The following is a 21774-nucleotide window of genomic DNA, read 5'->3' on the forward strand; positions in this document are numbered from 1 at the left end:
GGGACAAACAGAGGTACCAAAACAACTGGGCAGTGCCCAGGACTGGCAAAATTCTGAGGAGCCAGCTTGGGTACAGTTCTTGGGATCGGCCCTGAAGTCCTTGGGCCCGACCTAGGGATACGAACTGAAGTGGTCGGAGCCACATTCACAGGTGCAGACGCGGCCGAAGCCACAGTCACAGGAACAGAAGCGGCAGGGGACACCGCTGGCATAGGAACACAAGTGGCGGAGGTCGCCGCCATTACAGGAACAGAAGCGGACGGGTTAGCCGCCATCACAGGAACCGGAGCGGCCAGGTTGGCCGCCATCACAGGGACAGGAGCAGCCGAGTTTGCCGCCTTCACAGGGAAAGGAGTGGCTGGGTTTGCCGCCTTCACAGGGACAGGAGCAACGGAGATTGCCGCCATCTTGGGAACAGGAGCTGCCTGGATCGCCGCCCTCGCTGAATCCAGAGCGGCCAGGATCGCTGCCCTAGAGCAGAGAGTCCGGCAGAGACGTCCACGGAGGCAGGGGGATGGATTACAAACGAGACTGACGAGGACAAGGGCGGAGACACGAACAATAACAAACAGAGCTATGTACTACGTGAGCACATGGCATGGAAAACAGACAACAGGACAAGGGCGTGACAAAATGCATGAATGAAGAGAAGTTTTCTATGTTTTAAACTGGAGCAACACAGCTGTTGAAACTTAAACACCACTGAAAAGTATACACCATTAACCGAAGATATTTAAGCAAATTTTTTTCTCATATTTTTGCAGGCAATTCAAGCAGATCTACAAGAACACCAGTGTCAAATAGAAGACCTTAATAAAATGACTGAAAATGTTTTCAAGAAAGCTCCTTCAGATGTGTGTCAGAAGTATCGTATTGAGTTAGACAATGTGATGGCACGCTGGAAACGTATAGCTGAACAAGTTGAAGAAAACATAAAGAAATTACAGGACCACATGTCCAAGCTGCAGCAATTCATGGTATGTACTTGTTTAATTCTGTAAAGTTATACATTTTCTTGATCACTTAAGTCTATTTCAGTCATTCCAGCTAAAGTGAAGGTCCAACAGAACTGCATGGAACCAGGTAATTGGGTAATTATCAGGTCTTTCTTGAGTTAAGTCAGGTGTGTATAAAGCTGGGAAAACACAAAAAATGATGTTATTTGGCTTCCAGGACTGGGGTTGAGAAGCAATAAACCAGTTTAATAAGATTTCATTTTAAATATAACTAACAACAAAAGAAAACTATAAATTATGTATTTTGTTTTATTTATGTTTGTTTAAGTGCAATTAATGTTTGCAAAGAGGTGATTGAAAAAAATGATGCAGGAAAGGAGGCAAGATGCAACTGCAAGTTTGCTTTATTAATAAAAGCCAATGTTGAAAAAGGAAGAGAACAAAATAATGAAGAAAATTAAAAACATTAATTTTTAGAATACAAAAATTACTACTAAACATACTGATGCTTAACACAGAAGTTAGGTTACAAATATAAACTTCAATAAAGAGCAATGTGAGACAACATACAAGACAGAGAAAAGGGATACATATTACCAATATAGGAGGCAAGGAAAATCTGGGAATAAATTTTCACCATGGTAACAAACCACTTCCATGTGCAAACCATGACATAATGAATAATTACATTTATTGTTGTGCAAAATTACGTTATAGATACAAATGGGATGCACTAATCAATATACAGTGGTATGAAAAAGTTTGGCCATGCCTGATAATTTTCAGGATTTTCCTTTATAAATCATTGGTTATTCGGACCAGCAATTTCAGTTAAATATATAATATAGCAAGTTAACACAGTGATATTTGAGAAGTGAAATTAAGTTCATAAGATTTACAGAAAGAGTGCAATAATTATTTAAAAAAATTCAGCAGGTGCATAAATTTGGGCACCCCAACATAAAAATTACATCAATATTTAGTAGATCCTCCTTTCGCAGAAATAACAGCCTTTAAATGCTTCCTATATCTTCCAATGAAAGTCTGGATTCTGGTTGAAGGTATTTTGGACCATTCCTCTTTACAAAACATTTCCAGTTCAGTCAGGTTTGATGGTTTCCGAACAGGGACAGCCCGCTTTAAATCACACCACGGATATTCAATAATATTCAGGTCTGGGGACTGAGATGGCAATTCCAGAACTTTGTACTTGTTCCTCTGCATGAATGCCTTGGTAGATTTTGAGCAGTGTTTAAGGTCGTTGTCTTGTTGAAGTATCCAGCCCTGCGCAACTTCAAATTTGTCACTCATTCTTGAACATTGTTCTCAAGAATCTGTTGATATTGACTGGAATCCATGCGACCCTCAACTTTAACAAGATTCCCAGTACCTGCACTAGCCACACAGCCCCACAGCATGATGGAACCGCCACCAAATTTTACTGTGGGTAGCAAGTGTTTGACTTGGAATGCTGTGTTCTTTTTCTGCATGCATACCGCCCATTGTTATGTCCAAATAACTCAATTTTAGTTTCATCAGTCCACAGCACCATATTCCAGAATAAAACATGTCCAAAAGTGTTTTAGCATACCTCAAGTGACTCTGTTTGTGGTGTGTGCGCAGAAAAGGCTTCTTCTGCATTGCTCTCCTATACAGCCTCTCCTTGTGCCAAGTGCGCTGAATAGTTGAACGATGCACAGTGACACCATCTGCAGCAAGATGATGTTGTAGGTCTTTGGAGCTGGTCTTTGGGGTGCCCAAATTTATGCACCTGCCTAGTTTTGTTTAAATAATTATTGCACACTTTCTGTAAATCCTATAAAGTTCATTTCACTTCTCAAATATCACTGTGTTCATCTGCTATATGATATATTTAACTGAAATTGCTGATCAGAACAACCAATGATTTATAAAGGAAAATCATAATAATATAATAATTTTTAAGGTTGTGGAGGGCAGCTGCGCAGTGCATGGCACCTCTAAATATAGTCCCACAGCCATGTACGCAGACTATTAACGATCCAACCTCGAGAAGAACAGTCACAGGTTCACATCGTGTAGTGTCTCTTCATCTTCTGATTATACAGACTCTCCCTTAGTTGAGATGAGGGGTCCTTCATTAATTTGCGCAACATGCATAGTAAGCGTATGCAAAATGCGTAGTAAGCATATAGGGCAGTCGGGCTCTGCATTCACAGGGTGGTTCTATGCAAATTTCCCTAGTGTGATGTTACAATCAGGGAGCCATTCAAACGGCTCCTAAAAGCATATGGTCCCTGACACCAAACTCTTTCAACGGACTCACAGAAAACAGATGGATTTTTTTTCGCGCTTGGAGTGTTTATAGGAGCAGTAGAGTCCCAAAACATAATACAAAAGCATGCAAAAAACGACTTTTGCATAATATATTCCCTTTAATTTTGTGGGTGATATGTATGTATATGTACAGCACCCTACAGAATTATTGACAGCTTGATGTTTGAAAATGCATATCCACATGGTGTTTAACATTTAAGTGAATAAATATGAAATTAATCTAGGGCTACCTAGATAGCAGGAGGGGCCTTGGACTAGATATTTGTATTCAAATTGTTTGTGGACACATTTTCATATGGTCAGAAATTACTTGATACATTTTTAAGCATTACTGACAATTTTCTCCAAATTGAGCAGATTAGATTAGTAAAATCTCTACTATTTCTACTATTTACTAACTGCATACAGTGCATATAAACCAAGACTAAGTGACATCACACAACATTTAATACTTCATATTATGTGAAGAAAAACAGACTTTTGCAAACAGATTTTTAAAACAATGCAAATGTATTTGTTGTCTTAGAATGACACAAAGACTCTAAAGAAGTGGATGGCAGATGTTGATGTTTTCTTGAATGAGGAGTGGCCTGCTTTAGGAGACACTGAAGCTTTAGAGAAACAGCTGGAACAATGCACGGTGAGAGCAGTCTTTATTTCTTCTGTATAGAGAAAATCCTGGACATCTATTGTGACACTGTCCGATAACTCTTTATTTTAATTCAGCAACTGTTGATTAATTTTAAGCAAACCATTAATGAATTTATTAACCAGCAATTAACCATTATTTATTTAGTAGTGAGGTATCAGCTGTAAATAATTACAAATGTGTTGGATACAATGTATTCATATAATGAATTTTTAAGATTCTTTAAATAGGTTATTAACTGTTTACTTTAATAATGTACTAAATATTTTTTCATTGTAATTAAGTTGTAAGCAGACCTCACATGTCTTTATATGACATGCTGGCCCTAGAATTCAAACAGGTTAAAATATCTACAATATATCTACAACATTCCAATTCTAAGCCACCAACATTTTTTTAAATATATTTTGAAAGCTGTGCAGATAGTGTGTGATTTCACATATTAAATGCATGGAGCACAATTCAAAGTTCATTCATTATCTGTAACCGCTTATCCAGTTCAGGGTTGCGGTAACAATTCAAAGTGCATGTTTTAATTGTCTGTGTTGTTCAGTCAATATTCTTGATTCATCTGCTCACTGCATAATGCTAGTCAGCAGGGATGTTGGCTGGGTACTTAAAGATCATAAAGTTAACTCTATATCTTATTTTACAGATGTTTTTAAAGTATCCTGTACAATGTGTAGTTTTGAGATAAAGAGAGAGGGTAAAGAGTGGCTCATTGACATTTAAATGAAAAGATACTTATACCAGGTGGTCCAAACAGGGCTGGTTAGACTGAGAATGGAGCTGTAGTGCATGGTCCTTGTGTTATTTTGACAAAAGCAGGCCACAGATATTTCATTAAGACCACAGGGAACTGTGTTAACTTGTGGAAATATAGTATATTTAGTCTCCTTTAAGATTCTAGCTGTCTCAACATTAAACAAGAATCCTTCATTCATTTTATTTTTTTATAATTGTTTTCTAGGCCTTAGTAAACGACATTCACACTGTCCAACCAAGTCTGAATGGCATTAATGAGGTGGGACAGACATTAAAGAGGGATGCGGAAATACCGTTTGGTGTCAAAATACAGAATATGCTTGATGAGCTCAATGCGCAGTGGGAACTAATTTGTAAACAGGTAATTCATTTCTCATTTAGGTAATGATTAATTTAAAACATATTGTAAAATACTATTTCTGAAAGCAGAGTAAATTTAATTTATTTGTTTTATTTTGATGTTGAATACCGCATAGTTTCAATCATGTTGTAACGTGTGGTTTTCTCTTTAGGCCTATGCAAAAAAATCTGCTCTTAAAGGTGGACTAGATATAACAGTAAGTTTGAAGAAGGAATTGCAGGAAATGCAGGAGTGGATCACACAAGCAGAAGAAGATTACCTGGAGCGAGACTTCCAATACAAAACACCTGAAGAACTTCATAAAGCAGTAGAGGAACTTAAGGTATGTATTTGAAGATTGACTTCCAGCAATGATTATTTACCTAACCAGTTTGACTTATTGACTTGTATTTTCTATTTTTGTATTATGCTGACTGTATGTAGTGTGTACTGTAAAAAGATTTAGTAATATATGTTAAATGGTTTAGTGCATGCTTAATATACACTCTCAGAAAAAAGGTGTGGTAGAGGTATATTATTGGTCAGTAAAGGTACACAGTGTAAATGTACCTCTAAAAGTACCACAGTGGTGTTAAAGTCCAGTTTCCTAAAGGTACATTACATTCTTTTCATTATAGATTATAGAACTTTGTAAAATAAAAGAATGCCAATGCCAAACACCTTATTGAGTGTTTGATGCAAAAATGTCATTTGTAATAATGCTATATAATTTTTATACAATAATTTGTCTAAAAATGTAATGAAATATCTTTTTCTGCATCTATCACATATTCAGAGAGCTCAAGAAGAAGTCCATCAAAAAGAAGTAAAAGTGAACTTGCTGACAGACAAAGTAACCAGTTTTATTTCAAAGGCTCCTCCAGCAGCTCATGATGCCCTAAAGGCAGAACTAGAAATCCTGACTTCCAATTATCATCGGCTTTGTAGCCGGCTGGATGGGAAGTACAAGACATTAGAGGTTAGTTTGACTGTTGTGTACTGTAAATCTGTATTCAATGCAATTGAAAAAAATAAACACCATTAATGATATTGGGATACAGTCTTCTAACATACTGAAATGTTATATATTTCTATTTTGCAGGAGGTTTGGGCTTGTTGGTGTGAACTGCTGTCATATTTGGAACAGGAAAATGCTTGGATGGATCTCTTGGAGAAGAAACTTGATGAGACAGAGAATGTCCAGGGGGGGGCAGAAAAGATTGCAGAGGCATTGGCTGTAAGTACCTGAGATCTTAAACAGGAAGCTTTTAAGAATTTATACACATTTTTCAAATATATGAAACTCTAATTACTTTGAAATTCAGGATCTATTCACTGCAACTCTAAAAAAATCTTTTATCTGTTTGTTTTGTGGTCTGCTGATAAAGTCCAATCACATCCCCCATTGAATTTTGAGGATCAATAAATTATCTGTCTGTCTATTCACATAGAATGAGTTTGCACTCAGTGAAAATGCATTTTAAATTTAATATTCAAACTCACCACCATGCTAGAGAGATGGCAGTGTTCAACTGTTAATGGGGAAACAGCACCTCACCACTTTTCCTTTACATTATTACCCTCACTGCAGTCATTCATTCCTCCATTCATTGTCTGTAACCGCTTATCCAGTTCAGTCCGAAATCAGTGGACCCAAGGCGGTAACACATCTAGGACAGGGTGCCAGTCCATCTCAGGGCACACTCACACACTCAAACATTCACTCACACCTATGAACACTTTTGAGTAGCTAGTACACTTGCAAACGTGTGTTTTTGAACTGTGGGAGGAAACTAGAGTACCTGGAGGAAACCCACACGGACACGGAGAAACTCATCACAGACAGCTTCACTGCTTTAATCCTTGTAAAAATGCCAAACGATCAGATAAATGTAAATGGAATTCATCCATCCATTATCTGTAACCGCTTATCCAATTTAGGGTCGCGGGGGTTCCAGAGCCTACCTGGAATCATCGGGCGCAAGGCAGGAATACACCCTGGAGGGGACGCCAGTCCTTCACAGGGCAACACAGACACACACACATTCACGGACACTTTCGAGTCGCCAATCCACCTGCAACGTGTGAGACACGGGGAGAACACAGCAACTCCGCACAGACAGTCACCCGGAGCGGGAATCGAACCCACAACCTCCAGGTCCCTGGAGCTGTGTGACTGCGACACTACCTGCTGCGCCACCGTGCCGCCCTAAACGGAATTATTTTACATTAAATTTGAGCTTAAATTACATGTATGCAATGTACAAATTTTACATTGGGATTTTGCACATTGCAGTTCATTTAAATTTTGCTAATTATATGATTGCATAAAAATCACTTTAGTCACTGTTCCTATTTAAATACTAAACAGATGAGCATCTTTGTGGCGTACAGGAACATTCTTACAAATGCGTTGTTTAATATTTGTTTTTATTGTTTTTAACACTTTTAATATTTATTTATTTGTTTATTTCATTTATTTATTTTTTTCCTTCTAGTCTTTAGATAACATGATAAGGGAACATCCCGAATATAATCGTAATCAAATACGTGAGTTGTCCCAGACCCTTATGGATGGCAGAGTCCTCCATGAGCTTATTCATACAAAGGTGGAAGACTACAACATTAGGTGGGAGGAACTCATGCGAAGGGTAAGATTTTGGCCATACCTATGTACTTCATTTTTCAGCTGTTTTTAACTGAATCACTAAATGCAAAATCTCATTTCATTATGATTTCTTTGATATTAACTTATTTTGATGATAACTTCTCTGTTAATGCAGGCAGCACAAAGGCGAGAACAGCTTGAGAAGAGTTTACAGTGGGCTCAAGAATATGACAAAACCCTACGACTTATCCTAGATTCCCTAAATACTACTGACCGTCACTTAACTGCATATCTTACAGATGGTGTAGATGCTGTTCAGATACCCCAGGAAGCACAGGTTTGTCTATATGTTGATGCACTTCTACAGTTAAGTATTTATATTGCAATCTTGGTGTAATCTTCAGTCATTGATGTGAAACACTGCATACTATTTTCTGCACAAAGACACCAAAACATACACTGTGTATCCAAGAGTATGTAAACAACCGACTATCATACCTGTAGGATCTTGCTGGACATCCAGAACCCTGAGCGTTAATATAAAGTTGGTTCCCCCTTTGCAGAAATAGCCCTCTTCACTTGTGCAAAGCTTTCCATAAGATTTTATAATGTGTTAAACTGTTGGAAAATAACATTTGTGAGATTTGTGTGATGTTAAATGAAAAAGGCCTGGCTCACAGTCAAATTACAATTAATTCTGAACATGTACAGGTTAATGACAGGGTTCTGTACAGGCCAATGGAATTCCTCCACATCAAACTATATCTTTTTATACAAGGGCACATTCATGCTGTAACAGGAAAAATAATTTCCCCAGCTATTGTTACAAATTTTCAGACACAGTGGTTTAAATATCATTATATAGGAGTAACCCTGATTTTACTCCTCATATTACACTCAAGCCTAGACCCAAATGCTGAAAAACAGCTCCAGACCTTAAACAATGTAAGAAAAAAGTTTTAAGCCAAGATCCGGAACATAATGTATAACCTGCATTATGATCAGTACTATCCTCCATACTGAAGTAGCCTTGTAGTTCTAGCAACATTTTATGTAGTTAACAACTGAATGTCAAATCAAATTACCCTTTCAATTACAATTCTATGTATTTCAATAAGATTTTGAAATATTATAAATAACAAATACACTAAATAAAATATATTTTCACATTTCAAGTAAAATTTTACAAATAAAACAATGATTTTGAATAAGAAAATGCATATTTAAAGAAAGTCCCTAATGTCTTGTAGTTGTAGTTGACCATAACCAGCAATCTGATTGGCTCTTATTGCAAGAGGGCAGGACTTTGTCAGTTAACAGCATTCTGATTGGCTCTTTATGCTGAAGGACGGGAATCCATGTTCAACGTTATGAGAATTTCAACAGTAATTGTTCTCTTATTTTAAAGTTTCTGGTTTTACCTTGCACAATACTGTCATCCTGAAAGTGCCTCAAAAGAGCTTTTTTCACATCCCCTCAGTTATTTTTACTGGCCCCAGGATGGCGGTGTCTGGAGCCCTGCCCTGTGTGTGTCACTCAGTCGAATCACAGTGCTCATCTTATTGCACAGATCTGATTTGGCTGAGTAGCCTCACGTGTGATATACAGAAAAGCATGTGATTAGTCCTTGCGTTTCCTGGAGCACTAAACCTGAACCTTAATGACTAGAAGAGTCACTCCACGTAAACACTCTGTTCAAAATTAAACAGCTCTAAATAGTTTATCAGTTACAGGTCCAGACCCACATAGGACAGCGTCTGAGTCCGGACCTGGACTACGGTCCTCTTGTTCGTGACCCCTGGTTTAAATGTACCTATAAAGGTTCAATAATGATTTTGTCCAGTTTTGTTCCCTGAATGATACATTACATTTTTTTCTCCAGAAAGAGAAGTATTATTTGTAAGATAGCATTAGAAAACTAAGTCCTAGAGATGAAATGACAATTATAATAGATTATGGTACAATTATCCCTAACCAAAGGTACTGAGTATGTACATTTGTGGGTACCACCACAGTGACAGCAAAAGAAACCACCACTACGGTGAAAGTAACACACAGTTTTTCTGTAGTTAGATTTTTTAGGTTTGTTCACCAGACCGCTAGATTGTGAAGTGTGATTCCTTTTTACATCTACAGATCATGTTTGTACCTTGTCAGGATCCAATGGTGTCTTGCTTTAATAAATTTAGCTGAAGGGTGGCATTGTGCCCATTGAATTTAGGCTTGTGTGCATCTGCCAGGGCATGGAAACCCACTTCTTGAGATTGTCTTTGGACACACACGTCTCACAGGGGGGTGTTGGAACTTTTAAAGTGATTCAGCAGAACACATGCCATTTTTAGGCAATCTTCAGGACTCTGTGAACATGCTCTTTGTAGTTGTATTTAATTAATGTGTTCATTTAGATATTTCAGATTGTAATTCAGCCACTTCAGTTTTTAACCCTACAAATGGTATTGCCATAGGCTACTACCCTTTGCATAAGTCAGTCCATTTAATAATTACCCTGTTTGATCAGACCTGGTCGAATTGAGGTGACATTGTTTTGAAATTGATCCCTCTAGGAAAAACAACAGCTTAAGTGGGTTGTACATATACATTAGGCCATTTTGCATATCTTAATGAATATCTTGTGAGTGGTGGAATTGTCAGTTAATTTGTAAATATTTTGTTTTGTTTATAGAAAATTCAAACTGAGCTGACAGGTCATGAGGCATCTCTGGATGGAATGAAGAAAAAGGCCGGCGAAACGCCAGAAAAAGTTATGACAGAGATTAATGCCACATATGTGAGGACCACAGTATTATATTTTTCAGTACTTTGAAAAACATACACGTTACACCACACATTACATTGAATAAATTGCAGAGAAACGGCAAGCAAATAATAATAATAATAATAATAATAATAATAATAACATTACATTTTCCAAACAGCAGGTTATAAGCTGTTTCATTTTCTGTGGTTCAAACGAGCACTTTTTTGTCTCAACCGTTCATTTATTAAACAAGGCTCTACCCCACATTCAATAAGGAATTTGATTGGACGTCCCACTGAAGCTGGTAGCTGATCGAAAGTTACATTTTCTTTATTGTGACTACTTGAAACCAGCAAATACAAGTAGAATTGAAAGCGCTAAATTAACCAATTTCACTGTATGCATATTTGATAAAGACACTAATTTACTAACTTAATAAACAAATTTGCTATGTTCTAATCACTCACGAAGCAAAATATATGATTCATGGCTAGAGTTATACTAGTCAAATCATCTGTATTTTGCTTATCAGTGTAGTTCCAGCATTCCATTTGTATAACAACATTTAAAAAGGCCAATTTTGCATTTCATAGCATAGTAAAATATAAAATTTATTAACATTATTAGTAGTAAAATTATCATTAGCAGTAAAAAAAAGCTTTGGTGACTGAGAATCATGACTTCTTTTTTCGGTATAGTGGTCTAACATTTTACCACAATCATTCTGGGCTTGATGTTCCTGCCGTGTGTCATTAGCACTCAATGTGCATGTTCACTTCTCAGGTCAACTACTGGAATATTGAGTTAAATTTCTTCACAATGTTTTATTTATTTACTCATTTCTGCATTTGTTTCAGAATGCTGTGTATTCCCTGAATGTATATAGTTGATTCATGCTATTATGATATTTATCTACTTTTTTTTTTTTTTTTAAGAACAAACTATTGGATGTAAAAGCAAAATTTAGACTTTTTCAAAAGCCAGCCAACTTTGATCAGCGATTAAAGGAATGTGAGCGTGTGTTGGAAGAAGCAAAGGCTCAGTTGGGTGTACTGAGCATCCGCAGTTTGGAGCAGGAAGTGGTGCAGTCCCAACTCGAGCAGTGTATGGTAAGTATAATATGTTAAATGCTTCTTCATTCCTATGTAGGGCTTGCAGAGAACTTCTCAAATTCTGCAGAGCTGTATGTCCTTTTGTTCTGTGAGCAAGGAAAGCAAGGGCATTCCAAGACTTCAAAATGGCAAGTTACCTGTTTTGTTTTTTTAAAATACATTTTCACCCGTTTTCTCCTGCAGAAGTTATATAAAACTCTAAGTGAAGTGAAACCTGAAGTGGAGATGGTAATTAAAACAGGAAGACAAATTGTGCAAAAACAACAGACAGAGCAACCCAAGGAGTTGGATGACCATTTAACAACTCTAAAACTTTTGTACAACGACTTGGGCTGCAAGGTACAATTCTGCAGTAGTGACATTTCACATATTTTCAGTCACAATGATGATATGTATAGTTTGTTAGTTTGTCTTTTTACTCAGTTACACAAGCCTGATTTTAATGCATGGTAAATAAAAAATACTTGTACATCTATTACCTTTAGCTATACATATTTCTAAAAACCTTTGTATTCTGTTTGTTTTAGTTTTTTAAACAGAATGATAAACTTTGTCAATTGTGTTTATCCAGGTGACAGAAGGAAAGCAAGAATTAGAAAAGAGTTTGAAGTTACTGAGAAAGTTTAAGAAGGAAGTTAACAGTCTTACAGAGTGGTTAGCTGTGATTGATGGGGAACTGACTCGCCGTTCATCAGTGGAGGGGATGCCCAGTGATCTAGAAGCAGAAATCATCTGGGCAAAGGTAGGTTGATTGTTAATTAAAATAATATTAGTTTTGAAATAAGACCAGGGCAGGGATTCCCAAAAGCACCTTAGGACAAAAAAAGTGGTAGAGTGAGCATCATACTGAACACACTCTCTCCCTGTTAAGATGATCTTAACACTTAACACATGTATTTGGGAAACTGGGCCCAGAATTGGTACTGATGCATAAAATTCAGATTTTGATTTAATGTATGTGTATATTTTTTTGAATGCTTCAGGATGAATATAATTTATTTTATTCTGTACAGTTTTGGGGAGGTTTACACAGAGATGTTCATGAGTCATTTTTGCAAGTCTCAAGTCTTTGAGCTCAAGTCCGAGTCAAGTCTCAAGTCTCTCATCACGAGTCCAAGTCGAGTCTTAAGTCTCTTATGGTTGAAAAGCATGAATTGCCATTTTAATTCTGTTTTATGTGGAGGGTTTGGTGCAGCACATCTCGTGGAAATGAAATGAAAGCTGCGGTTGTCTTGTGTGTCTCGTGTGTGACGGAACAGTGGAACAATAAGGAGAGTGGTTCGCATGTGAACTCTCATGCGGGGAATTAGCACTAGGCTGAGGGGGGCTTGGACTAGTTTGGGCTACGCCACTGCGAGTGGACATTATTTTATTGTTAAACGGGATGTTTATTTTTAGTAAAAACCAAGCAAATTTTAAAATAGAGTACCTTGACTACCATGGACTACTATAAATAAAAATCCAGCAAAATGTAAATTATAATTATTAATAAAGAAGTATATTGTATAAGCAAATTTAATGACAAAAGGCTCAGCTACAACAGGTGAACTTGTTACTGCCGTAGTCAGTGCTGATATCTGTGGCTTCATTGTGTATTGCAGGGAGGAAACTGAATGCAGGTCACTAAACTAACAATAAAGATATACACTTAAAAAATAATTATAGTAATAATAATAAATTACATTGCACAAAGATTGTTCATGAGTCACAAATCTCGTGTTCGAGTCGAGTCCGAGTCATTTGAAGATGTGTGAGACTCAAACTCGTATCCCCATCTCTGGGTTTACAAATTATTTCTTTGGACTAAATGAATTTTGCTCATGTCAACTCACAGTGAAGAGTAAAATTTATTACATATGTGTATAAAGTCATATATGTAATTGAATTATTTATTATTCAATACAGCTATACTAGAACATTTCTGATAATTTAGCTTTATATTCACTCAAAAAAATGAGATAAATATATGCAGCTAGCAGTGTGGTTTTAACATTTTTTTTCTTAGGCCACACAGGAGGATACCAATCGACACATGCCCCAACTAAGTTTAGTAAAAGAGTTAGCAGAAACCTTGAAAGATTTGCTAAGAGAGCAGGAAAACCTCATAGATGACAAGGTCAGCCTGCTGAATTGCAACTGGATTGCTGTGACTTCACGCAGTGAGCAGTGGTTAAATCTACTTTTGGTAAGAAATAAGCATTACTCTTTCAAATGAACTGCATGTGGCACTCCATGCCTCTATTTCTGAATGAACTGTTCGGTCTTTTATGCTAAAACAACTGACCTAAATATCTCATTTATACCCAGTATTTTTAGTTATAATACTTGCTACTTTTTAGTTTTAATTAAAATGAAACTATTAAATCCAAACATTCAAACAAAATAGAAAAATATGCATTTATTCTCTCTCTCTCTCTCTCTCTCTCTCTCTCTCTCTTTCTCTCCTTGAATCCTTAATGCAGGATTACCAAAGTCAGATGAAAACTCTTGATCAGAACATTGGTCATATTAATACATGGATAAATGGAGCTGAGGCTCAGATGGACAAGATGCAGAGTCAGGGCTGTGAAGAGCATGTTTTAAAGGTTTGTGATCTTGCTTTTTCCTGTGGTTTATTATTATATTGTGCATTGTGTTAAACTCTGCCTATTTACACTGAAGTTATAAGGAAAGTTTTTTGGTCAAAATACAGAGATCGCTTTTTATATTAAAACAGCATCCTTTCTAATTTCAGTGGGTACAAAAAAAAAGAAATGACAATGTAAATCTAAATCATGACTGTTTTTGGAAAATAAACCCGCACAATTCCTACAAGAGTTTATTTGTGTTTTTAAAAAAATGATGTGGAGTACAGATACTTGAATATACATAGGCCATTTTTACATAGAGATAAAAAAGGTAGATGTATGACTGTATGTCCAATTATTGACCAAACTGATCAGGGTCTGCAAGAAGAGCTGGAGGAAATGCGTGCAAAATTAGAGAGTGTCCTGTGTTTGGGTGAAGACCTGATCAAGAACAGAGGGGAAAACTGTAAAGCTCAAGTAAAACCTAAACTGGAATCACTCAGTCAGCACTTCGATATGGTTGCCAAAAGGATATTAAATGCACAGGTAATGGCTAAATGGTAACAAATTTTTGTAAAATGCAGACCCCTTAGGAATGCATAAATCATATTTTTATATGATATTTTGTCTATGTATTAATGTACTTTTATAGGCCACTTCAGAGGAGTTAGAGGAGTACTACAAAAAGGCAAATTTGTGGTTACACCTACTGGATGAAGAAATAAAACTGGGTGAAAATATCAAAGAAGATGACTTGCTTGATGAACCAGTAATATATTTTATATTTATTCATTCTAATTGTAAAAATGTGTAATAAACAGCCAATCCTTGTAATAGATTCTCTGTTGGAAGATATCATACCTTGGCTTATTACATCCTCTAGAATAGCAGGGTAAAACAACAGTGTAACTAAATACACCCTCCGCCATCATACAATTTATGCATTATTACATAAAGCAATGTCACATGTTTCCATTTCAAGTAAATTAATTTTATTAATTTACATTATGCACAACATCTTTTAACCAGGACAAAAATGCTGTAATACATGACTCATCATAGGTATTTTCTTTTAGTATTTTACAGTATGGCAAAAATCATGGCAGATTGAAATGAGTGTTCTTCCACTTATAGTGCCTGTACTGATTGAGTGTATGTGAATGATCACTGAAGCATTTATATAGACCTGATATGTGAAGTAATTTGCATTGTACCTTAAGTGTTTATAATACTTTGCTGTTTTTAATCTGACATCAGAGAAGTGGAGAGCAGATATGCGTTAAGGTTTACATTCTGAATAGCTGAATTACACATAACGAATGTAAGCCTACTGATCTGAAATTCATATGGCTTTGTAGGTTACTGATAAAGATGCACTAGAAGAGCTGTTTCTGCATGGAGAAAATCTGATTAAAAGGACCACAGATCAAGCAAATGCAACTGTTCGTGAAAAGCATAATCTGCTCCATGATAAATACAATACTTTGAAGGTATGAAACTGCTGGCATTACTCAACAGGTTGTATATTAAATTCCTCCTCTTTACAATTGTTGCCTCTTTAAAACATTTCCAACTGAAAGACATTTGATGCTAGCATAAAAAAAAAAAAAATTAATAAATAAATAAATATATATATATATATTTTTTTTTTTTTTTAGTGCTAGCATCAAATGTCTTTCAGTTGGAAATGCTTTAAAGAGGCAACAATATATCAGGGATTTTCAATTCACAGTATTGTTTAGTAATTTCTGCTTAGACCCATCCCTAAACTTGGACGTTAAATTCACCCAACTGTGCTTGATATCCATGATTGGGAAGAAATTGTTATAGTCTTATTACATGGTAAATTCTGTTTAATTTCTCTTACAATATGTCAATATGTGTCAAATTATTAATATCCAGATGATAAATGATAAATGTATTATTTTTCTTTTTATTATTTAATGTTGACATTTTCTTGTTTCTTGATTCTTTCTGTGCACTGGCAGAATCTGAGAGCCCTCAGAAGAAAGAAGGCACATGCTTTTACTCAACAGTGGCGCCAGTTCTGTAAGAAGTCAAATGACATGATGCAGTTTTTAGAAAACATGGAGATAATGATGACAGCGCTGTCTGATCCTGCTGAAGAGGCAAAAGTGAAGGTAAGTTCCTGAGACACAGGATAGTTTATTGAATAGGTTATAAAATAGGACTGTCACTGGGTGGGACTGGGGATTCATTTTACAGTTTACAGTTATAAGTCATGAGATATCCTGGGTATCCTGGCTGATGAAGGATGTTTCTTATGGAGAAGGAGCTTTCAAAATGGGACAGCCTGGTTGTGCAGTTGTGACCTAATCTGGCTATTAATGTGCCTTTTGAAAGGTTCAGTCCCTGAATTTACGGAAGTTATTTACTGAAAAAAGTATTTGAAATAAAATAACAGGGTTGAATGAAAATAAATGAATTAAAGCTTACTGAATTACTATGGGGCGGCACGGTGGTGCACCAGGTAGTGTCGCAGTCACACAGCTCCAGGGGCCTGGAGGTTGTGGGTTCGATTCCCGCTCTGTGAGCAGTTGGTGTGTTTCCTCCGGGTGCTCCGGTTTCCTCCCACAGTCCAAAAACACATGATGCAGGTGGATTGGCGACTCAAAAGTGTCCGTAGGTGTGAGTGAATGTGTGTGTGTTGCCCTGTGAAGGACTGGCACCCCCTCCAGGGTGTGTTTCCCCCTTGCGCCCAATGATTCCAGGTAGGCTCTGGACCCATCGCGACCCTGAATTGGATAAGCGGTTACAGATAATGAATGAATGAATTACTATGTCTTACATTTTTATGTGTGCTTCATATTAATTCATTTATTTTCATACCTACAATTCAGTTGACATTATTCCAGTGCTTTTATTCATTTTAGAATTTCAAGTTAATCTTTTAAAATTCAACATTTAAAATTATATCTTTAAAAATCAACCATTAATATTCGACCTATGAAATTCATACATCTACATCTGGGACCTAAAGGAAAAGCAGTGGTGCATGGATGGCACAGAAGAGAAGATTCTGTCACACTTCAGCTTTCTTCGTTTAACCGCCTTTACTGGATAACCAAGGCTGCTTCGCTCCAAGAGAAAATTAACCAAGCGCTAAGTGGGTGTCTGGGTTCACTCAATAGTGTAACTTTTTATAACACAAGACTGCAGTTCTAGCTAACACTGGTTAAATTCTCCATAAAGTTCTAGAGTTTTACTGGGGTCAAGCTAATTGATGATCAAATGATCCACACTTCAAATCCGAGTAGGCACGGAGACGACATTGTCCGTTCAGGACAAATAGAGAATCAGAAACCCGCGTTTGAGCAGTGATGTCTCTGTTACTACACTATTAGATTCAAGCAATACCAAAATCAACAAGTATTATGAATATTTTATATTTCAAACACGTTAATGAGTCAAAACACGCATTGCAATGAATGATAAAACTGATGTACATGTAGAAATAGAGGTTAAATTTTACTTTACCAAATATAATTAGGGTCGCTAATTAGGTAGATAATTTCTTTGTCATTAAACAGAAGGACCCCTTGGCTATCAACTGTATAATTTTGTCAAGATTTCTATGGAATAAAACTTGTGCCAAAAAAAATTAATTAATCTCACACATAAAACTTCTAACTCGCAAATGATTAAATAACATAAACTACCTTCATAAAAATTACACTGCTGAGTGAACCCTGACATCCACTTACCGTTTGGTTCATTTTCCCTCTAAGCAAAGAAGCCTCGTTATCCAGTAAAGGAGGTTAAATGTAAAAAGCCGATGTTTGGCAGAATTTTCTCTTCTGTGCCATCCATGAACCAATACTTTTCCTTTAGGTCCCGGATGTAGATGTACAAATTTTACAGGTCGAATTTGAAATACAGAAATTTAAAAGTTGAATTTTAAAGGTCAGATTTTAATGAATGAAAAATTTAAAGGGGGCGGCACGGTGGTGCAGCAGGTAGTGTCGCAGTCACACAGCTCCAGGGGCCTGGAGGTTGTGGGTACGATTCCCACTCCGGGTGACTGTCTGTGAGGAGTTGGTGTGTTCTCCCCGTGTCCGCGTGGGTTTCCTCCGGGTGACTGTCTGTGAGGAGTGTGCTGTGTTGTCCACGGGGGTTCCTCCGGGTGCTCCGGTTTCCTCCCACAGTCCAAAAAACACACGTTGCAGGTGGATTGGCGACTCGAAAGTGTCCGTAGGTGTGAGTGAATGTGTGTGTGTCTGTGTTGCCCTGTGAAGGACTGGCGTCCCCTCCAGGGTGTATTCCCGCCTTGCGCCCGATGATTCCAGGTAGGCTCTGGACCCCCCGCGACCCTAAAATTGGATAAGCGGTTACAGATAATTTATGGATGGATGGATGAATCAATGAAATGAAAATTTTAAGGTCAAATTTTAAAGGTTGAATATTCAAAGTTTAATTTCCTAAGGCTTGATATTCTAAAATGAAATAAAAGCAGAGTTGGCAATAATGTATGAAGATAAATTATGAAAATAAATGAATTAATATGAAAATTACACACAAAAATGTAAGACATGGTAATTTACTAAGCTTTAATTATTTTTTTTATTCAACCCTGTTATTTATTTCAAATACTTTTGTCAGTATAATATTTCCATATAAACTGAGATGCAGTTATTGATCCAAAGGGTGTTGGAAGGGTGATACATTTTACATAGGGGAATGGTTGTCTCCTTTAATTCATTCATTCATTCATTCATTGTCTGTAACTGCTTATCCAGTTCAGGGTGACGGTGTGTCCGAGGCTACCCGGAATCACTGGCAGGAACACATCCTGGAGGCGCCAGTCCTTCACAGGGCGACATACACTCATGCATTCACATACTCACACCTATGAACACTTTTGATGGATTTTTGGGCCATGGGAGGAAACCAGTGCAACCCACACAGACACAGGGAGAACACACCAAACTTCTCACAGTCACTTGGAGCAGGACTTGATCGCATGTTGTCACCTTGGTTCCTTTTAAATGGAGTAATGGCATCCCCTCTCATCCCTCCTCAAAAACAAGCCAGTTTTACCTTTCAAAATATGACATTATGTTTTACTGCCTCACCAATCAAAGCATTTTAGAACCAGGGCTGATATAATGTTAGAGAAGAAATAAATAATTCTTCACCAGAATTTTAATTATTTTCACTTGTTTGTGTGTATTTAAATAATGTGTCCACACAGGGTCTATGTGAAATATTGCCTCGTGTTTACCTAGCCTTACTGAGTGATTTTCTTGTGTCTTCTTGTATGGATATTGACCTTCAATTATGTATTTTCTGTATTCTCTTTGGGAATCTCTTTTGATTTAGCAGTAAGTTTCTGTGTTTAATTTCTGCTTGTGTGTTTTAGTCTCTGATTTTTCTGGATTGTGATTAAAACTTCTCAACCTGCACTCACCTATGTTTTTGACCTGCTTACTGGATAATTGTTGTGGAAGTGTTTTTGCCCATTATTACTTGATACAAGACCTTAGATGCTCAGTGTTCTGTGGTCACTGTTGTATGATTCTGTTTCATGATGCATTATAGTTGACAGATATGTACTAAATTCAAGCCAATATAAACATGGATATTCTAGCTAAAGACATTGCCTCAATTGCAGCATATGTCTCTCCAAAATATCACTAACTTCTTTCTGAGATGAGCCTCTGCCCTGAGAACTCAGTGTTTCTTCAAAGTTTTGATATATAGCTTTCACTTTGTGTATCAGAGTTCAGGTTGCCATTATTGATGCAGTAGATTAACGTATTTGGGTTTAGCTGTTTCAAAAGGAATAAAAGTTGTTATTCCATTCTTAGGGATGTTGATATTCCATCATGAGGAATAAGGCAGCTATGGCCTCATGATTAGAGAAGAGGGTTTAGGACTGAATGGTCATTGGTTCTATTTTTCCTGCTGTTTTTTTTCCTGCTGGTGGTGGGAATGAAATAACAGTACTGGTCTCCTCCCTCAATCCACGGCTGAGGTGCCCTTGGGCAAGGCACCAAATCCACAACTGCTCCCCGGGCACTGGGGATGGCTGCCCTTCACTCTGGGTGTGTGTTCTCACTCCCTAGAGCACTACTGTGTGTGTGTGTGTTCACTGCCATAGATGGGCTAAATGTGGCAGGCACATTTGGTTGTAAGTTGTACAATGACAAATAATTGCACGCTAACATTTTTTACATTTCTTACTGACCCCAAAAGACCTCTTGCTGTAAAACCAAGCAGCGATCACTTTAATCACTGTGTCACCTTAATCATGTTTTATGGTGTTTTTCTTTGACTATTGGGAATCTGGAGATGTCATCTGTGAGTGTCTTTGTGGTTGGGCTGACTGGGTCTGAAGAACAGAATTACAGAGGCCCATTTTCTTATGAGAGAATTTACGCTTGTTCCTGTCTGTTGCATGTTAAACCTAATATTTAATGTGGATCATGTGGACTGACTCAGCTGTCATTGCCTTGACCAGCTCTAAAAATGTAGGTGTTTTTAAAAGACTTAAAAGATTAATAGCAAGTACTGCTTTCATTTTTAAGTAACCAAAATGCACAATGCAATCATCTGCATTAGTGTAGATGAACTAACTCTAACATGAAAGATGAACATTATAAAATGGTAATCCTTAGTGTTTTTTCCTTTCAGGAAATTGACACTAAGATTGAACAGCAGCGTCCAGAACTTAAAGAGATTCAGCAACTAGGTCATGTGCTATCAGAGGCTGGAATGGTCAAGCTTGTGGAGCCACAGATTATCCCCATTAATAAACGGTGGGAGCAGCTGCACCATAGGTTTGCCCAAGTACATCACCTAAGTGTAAGTCTAACAGAAAACACTCAACTGATGTATCAAATATTATCACGGTTGGAGGGAGGACGATGAGGCGGATGTACACTCAAGGAATATAGTTTATTAAGAAAAGAAAAGCACAAATGGATAATAAACACAATCAGAACACTAGAACATACTGAAAAGAAATGAAATAGAAAACAACCACGAACTGGTGGAAACACACAAGACCAGGCAAAGGAGAAATAAATATATATATACATACATACAGGTAAACACCTGGAAGAGATAACAAGAGAGCAGGGCAACAAAGGAGGCAGTTGGGAACACTAATGAGAGGGTGGAGCTAATGCTGAGACAAGGGAGGAGACTGAAATGAAACTAAAACATGGAGCACATGGCTGAAAAGGGAAACAAGGGGCAAGGCAGAAAGAAAAATATTTTGGAGGCAGAAATATCATTAATAATGCATTTTTAACCTTCATAGACTATATGATGTCTGAAATGTATACATTTTTTTCCTTACCCTGGTTTATAAAGGACGTACAAGCTCTGCTATGTATCATTGCTGAAAATGAAGCACAACTGAAGTCCCCTTTATGCTGGTCTGCTAAAGCAGAAGATCTACCCCAACTAGAAAAGTGCCTTAAGGTGAGATTAAATCAATATTATGTTTCAACATACAATTATATTAAAGTTCAAATCCTTATAAACAACTTTGACTTACTAATATTTTAGATTGCACAAGGTTTTTTTGTGTTGAACTTTGTGCACATATACTGTGTTCTGTAAATCACCTGATTTTATTTACTTATTTATTTAGCTAGCCTATTTATCACATTAAAGCCTGATGTTACAGATAAATCTTAACATAAGTCAAGGAGCATCTTTAGTCAATAAAAATC

At 37.0% G+C, this 21774-nt stretch overlaps 1 protein-coding gene across 6 annotated transcripts in view; it reads left to right on the forward strand.

The window, feature by feature from the left end:
* Window positions 1-21774, forward strand: part of dmd (dystrophin) — a 163759-nt gene that overhangs the window by 41969 nt on the left and 100016 nt on the right. For 5 of the 6 annotated variants that reach the window (XR_010800422.1, XR_010800423.1, XM_066661558.1 and 2 more), the window contains 20 exons: window positions 765-977; window positions 3799-3912; window positions 4892-5047; window positions 5199-5369; window positions 5823-6005; window positions 6129-6263; window positions 7525-7677; window positions 7810-7971; window positions 10318-10422; window positions 11328-11501; window positions 11688-11843; window positions 12076-12246; window positions 13510-13689; window positions 13967-14089; window positions 14447-14617; window positions 14724-14840; window positions 15430-15561; window positions 16060-16212; window positions 20726-20896; window positions 21410-21520. Coding sequence is in view for 4 of the 6 variants with exons in the window: in XM_066661558.1 (XP_066517655.1) it covers window positions 765-977; window positions 3799-3912; window positions 4892-5047; window positions 5199-5369; window positions 5823-6005; window positions 6129-6263; window positions 7525-7677; window positions 7810-7971; window positions 10318-10422; window positions 11328-11501; window positions 11688-11843; window positions 12076-12246; window positions 13510-13689; window positions 13967-14089; window positions 14447-14617; window positions 14724-14840; window positions 15430-15561; window positions 16060-16212; window positions 20726-20896; window positions 21410-21520 (3051 nt within the window). In the remaining 2 variants the exon portion in view is untranslated. Of the gene's footprint in view, window positions 1-764; window positions 978-3798; window positions 3913-4891; window positions 5048-5198; window positions 5370-5822; window positions 6006-6128; window positions 6264-7524; window positions 7678-7809; window positions 7972-10317; window positions 10423-11327; window positions 11502-11687; window positions 11844-12075; window positions 12247-13509; window positions 13690-13966; window positions 14090-14446; window positions 14618-14723; window positions 14841-15429; window positions 15562-16059; window positions 16213-20725; window positions 20897-21409; window positions 21521-21774 lie in introns of those variants that run through there. The other variant, XM_066661561.1, reaches the window with a different exon arrangement.

This window comes from Hoplias malabaricus, chromosome 2 (assembly GCF_029633855.1).
Source record: "Hoplias malabaricus isolate fHopMal1 chromosome 2, fHopMal1.hap1, whole genome shotgun sequence".
Taxonomy (NCBI): domain Eukaryota; kingdom Metazoa; phylum Chordata; class Actinopteri; order Characiformes; family Erythrinidae; genus Hoplias; species Hoplias malabaricus.